This window comes from Microtus oregoni, unplaced genomic scaffold (genome assembly GCF_018167655.1).
Source record: "Microtus oregoni isolate MIOR12 unplaced genomic scaffold, Mior012 000001F_ref0000356, whole genome shotgun sequence".
NCBI lineage: Eukaryota > Metazoa > Chordata > Mammalia > Rodentia > Cricetidae > Microtus > Microtus oregoni.
In genome coordinates, this window is record NW_024543060.1 from 18237800 (window position 1) to 18242224 (window position 4425).

The following is a 4425-nucleotide window of genomic DNA, read 5'->3' on the forward strand; positions in this document are numbered from 1 at the left end:
GTAAGCTCAGCACTTGGGAGGCAAAGGGTCTCATTTTGTAGCCCAGGCTGGCTCAGTGCATGAGAGCAAATACTGCTGTTACAGAGAGCCTGCATTCAGTTCCCATCGCCCACATTAAGTGGCTCGAAACTATCTGCAGCTTAGCGCCACGGAACCTGATGCTCTTTCCCGGCCTCTGTGAGCATCTGCACCCATGTGCCCATTATCACTCACATACACACACATTTGCTTCATTAAAGAAATAGTAAAAATAAAAGAGTGACCATCGCATATCACTTGTTTAATAACGAAGTTTTGGAACCAGTGAAATCACTAGTGGGTAAAGGTACTTGTCATCAAACCCAGCAACCCAAGTTTGCCCCGGGGAACCCATATAACAGAAAGAAAATCCAATGCCCACAATGGTCCGCTGACCACCAAACTCAAACTGGGGCACATGTTGTGGAATATTGTTTTAACTAGGCAAAGATGTGTTACTTTTGTTTATGCTGGGGAATATTACTTTAACCATGCAAAGGTGTGTTACATTTGTTTATGATGCATTTGTTAGCAATGTAGGATGTGTGATAGTTATTTATGCTGAATTTTTTTTATAATATTAGACTTTAATAATGCAAAAGACTTAGAGAACCGAGGTTCCCGCGGAGAACAGGAAAGCAGAAAGGGAGGGGGGGGGAGCACACCAGGAATATTTATTAGTAAGAAATATCCTCAGGGGACCACGCCCTACAAGCAAGGTGATTGGCTGGGGGGCTTCCCCTACTTAGAAGACTAATGTTGACCAGAGCGGCCTTTCTGGAGGGCGTGGTCACCTCTGCTACAACAGCGTCCCGGAAGGCAGGAGGTAGAGCAGCGCCGAGGCAGTACAGTGGGAAGGGAGGTTGTTCACTGCTAACAAAACCAAGGGCTTCCTCAGCAAAGCGTGCTTCCGGTGGAGCTACTTGGGGTCTTGTCTGGCGCGTTTGGGGCTCTGCTGTTCCTCAGGCAGTGGATCCCTCCTCACCGAAACATTCCTGAGGGAACGCAAGCTCTGCACTTGCTGCAGGCGCCGGGCGAGCTCCGCGCTGCAGGCCCGCTGGACTGTCTCTGCTTTCTTTATGTCCCCGCTCAAGGCAACAGCCAGGGCTCTGGGGTCCTCCTGGGAGACCCGCTCCAAATCCTGACTAGATAAGCTCAGCTCTGGGGCGGGCTTCTCCTTCAGCACAGTGAGGATCTGGCTTGTAAGTGCCACTTCGGAAGCCCTCTCTTTGCTGATGCCCGTGTCCACCGCATCCACGTCTCCACCGAGGGCGGCTTTGGGCTCTTCCTGGTTGGAGAAGATGGCGCCTTCCTTCTCCAAGGCCCGGAGATACAGTTCTAGGAGCTCCTTGCACTGACGGGCCTCCTCTCTCTGGTCAAGCACCTGCTGGAGCGCGTCCTGGAGCCGTTGGACAGTGGCACAGCTTTGGCAAAGCTCCTGAGCCAGTTCTGAGCACGGGATGTCAATGAGCACTTGGAGGTCCTCTTCTGAGAGCAGGATGATGCTGGACAGGTCCTCTTTCAGCTGCCTGGCCACATTCTTCCACTTCGCCCCGGCTCCGCTGTCTGTTTCGTCGGCATCAAAGGACTCTTGGGAAACCCAGGCTGTTCCTCCATCCGAATTGTTATACGTCCACTTCTCATTACAGGCCAAGGCCACAAACTTGGTATTGGAAGGGAGACAAAGGAAGTAGTCGTCATCGTCCACTATTGTACCGTCCTCTGCCAGGACCAGGGTGACCGGTGTCAGGGACTCATCAATGGCCAGTACTTCGCAAGCTTTGCGCCTCAGCTCCTCAAGGCAGGAGGCCGCCACGCCGTGCTGATCGCGGTTGTGGTTGCGGCGCAGCAGACACGGCTTGAGAGGCCGGATGTCGTCCGGGTCCGAGTCCGGGTTGCTGGCTCCCCGCGACAGCGCCATCCTCCTCAAAGTGCAACCTGATAGACTGGGAAATCGCGGGCAGTCCAGAGCCGCTTTCCAGGTCGCGGGCACCCCCTCCTCCCGTGACCTGTCGGGAGATGTAGTTCTCTTTGCGTGACAGCAAGGCACGCCGGGAGATGTAGTGCTGGCTAATAGCAAGACACAACAAAACCCACGTGGCGAGGTTTATTGCAGCTTGCGCAACAGTGAAGGGAGAGAAGGGAAAAGAGAAAGAACGTACAGCGTCTCAGCTTTTAAAAGGGACCCCCACGCACGTGCGTCAAACTGCGTCAAACGTCACCTTCTGCGCCTGCTCGGCCTTTGTGTTGACCACTGCGTGCTTCTGGGTACAGGGAGGAAGGCCTTGGTCCTGCCTCAAGTGATGTCACAGACTTTGTTGACTTTGCAAATCCATGCAGTGTGTCGCTGAATTTATTTATGAAAATATGTATTACTGTCTCACCTTGCCTGCCTAAGGCACCTGATTGGTCTAATAAAAAGCTGAACAGCCAAAAAGTAGGCAGAAGAGGGATAGGCGAGGCTGATGGGCAGAGAGAATAAATAGGGGAATGAGAGGAAGGAGAGAACGAGGGAGAAAGACACCTGGGGCCAGCCAGCCAGATGGACATGGAAGAAGCAGGGAAAATAGGACATACATAAAGAAAAGGTATAAAGCTCCAAGACAAAAATCAGATAAAGAGAAACAGGTTAAGTTAAAGGAGCTAGCCAGAAAGGAGTCTAAGCTAGGCTGAATAGTCACAACTAATAAGAACTCTCCATGTCATGATTGGAAGCTGGGTGACAGCCCCTCAAAAGAAAAAGACTGGTACAGGCTCATGCACCTACACATAACATGCATGGGTGCGTGCACACGCGCACACACACACGCGCGCACGCACACACACGCGCGAGCACACACACACGCGCGCACACACATACAAATGTAACCTCACTGATTAAGTAAATGTAAAAGAAAAAACTAAAGTTTTGTTTTTTGTTTTAAACTGGTTCCCATGTATCCTAGTCTGGCCTTGAACTTACTATGTAGTCTAGGATGGCTTTAAACTTCTGATTCTTCAACCTCTACCTACCAAGTGCTAGGGTCACAGTCTGCACTACCACACCTAATTTATGCAGTTCTGGGCATCAAATCCAGGTATCACATGTGAGAAGCAAGCACTTGACCAAGTAGCCACATCCCCTAGTCCAAGAACAAGGTATTTTCTTTTTCTTTCTTTCTTTTTCTTATTTGTGTATTTGTGTGTGTTGTTGTTCTTTATCAAATAGTTATAAAAATTAAAGTAAGAGGAGGCTCCCATTCTGGATTTCTATGACTCTTCCTTGTGACATAGGTATTTCTCATCCTCATCCTTGATGTACTATAGAGTTAATTTTAAAGATTGTTTGATTCAAGTTGTAAACACATGGTGGGACTTGCACAGGGGAGGTTGAGAATTGTATCCTGCACAACACCTGGAAGCAACACTCTGGAGGAAGGCCCACTCTCAGGGATCCTGTCTTTCCACAGGACAGGTTCTTTTCCTCATCACTCATCTGTTGTGGGATATCCACCAGGGAAGATGGCTCCAACGTGGGCTGAAGCCAATGGAAACTCTTATTAGCCTGCCGGCAACTACACTCAGTGTTTGAGATTCCAGTGTAGCACCAAACCTTTCTCAAGGTGCGCCTCTGAGCATGGGAAAAACAGGTTCTGGATTGACACACTTCAGTTAAGGACAGTTAGCCAGAAGCAGAAGTACCGAAGCCAAAAAGCAAGGTGAGTACATTTAGAGACTTTCCCAGCTTCGTGGACTTGGTTGCGTTTTGTATTTGCTTTGGCAGGTGTTTGTTACTGATGTGCTGGGTTTCAAGGCCTAAATGATACTTTCATCATGGTGTCTGTTAGGCTAAGATCTGGAGGCTTGATACAAGAGAAACTGCAATATTTGGGTTTAGCTATTTTTACATAGTAAGGGAATATTATTCCAGTCTTTGCCTTGAAGGCCTGAAATTCAGCTTCTCCGGAGACTGAAGCAGGAGGCTCAAGGGATCAAGACCTGTCTGGACTGTTGGGTAAGTTTGCAGACAGCCAGGGCAAACAGTGGGACCCTGTGTCAAAATTTTAGAAATGAAAAACCAAATATGAGACAGGTGTTGGTGCTGTGGAGAGTGGGTGTTGGGTGAGAGAGCCCATGGCCAAGTCCACCTCCATTTCCAGGATGGACATCAGGGCGGTTGTCCAGCCCAGAGCCGAGGCAAAGGCCTCAGGACTGTGGAGACTACACAGAAAACAAGGAGTGGCCCCTGGTCACCCAACCAGGCCACCAGGTCTAGGCTGTGAAGATTAAGTTCCCAGAGGAGATTTTCTTCTGTCTGACCACCAAGGAACCTGATATGGTTGGCTTTCTATCCTGTGAGCAGGAAAAGGGATGTTAAGGATTGGGCTTTTGTAGTAATAGGGCGGCGGGGCTGCATTCCCAGCACCC

At 49.7% G+C, this 4425-nt stretch overlaps 1 protein-coding gene across 1 annotated transcript; it reads right to left on the minus strand.

Moving 5' to 3' along the window:
• Window positions 1–675: 675 nt before the first annotated feature.
• Window positions 676–2093, minus strand: LOC121459782 (DNA fragmentation factor subunit alpha-like). Its single transcript, XM_041669785.1, has one exon. It carries the CDS (start codon window positions 1937–1939, stop codon window positions 938–940), a length of 1002 nt encoding a protein of 333 aa, XP_041525719.1. The 5' UTR covers window positions 1940–2093; the 3' UTR covers window positions 676–937.
• Between the last annotated feature and the right edge of the window lie 2332 nt (window positions 2094–4425).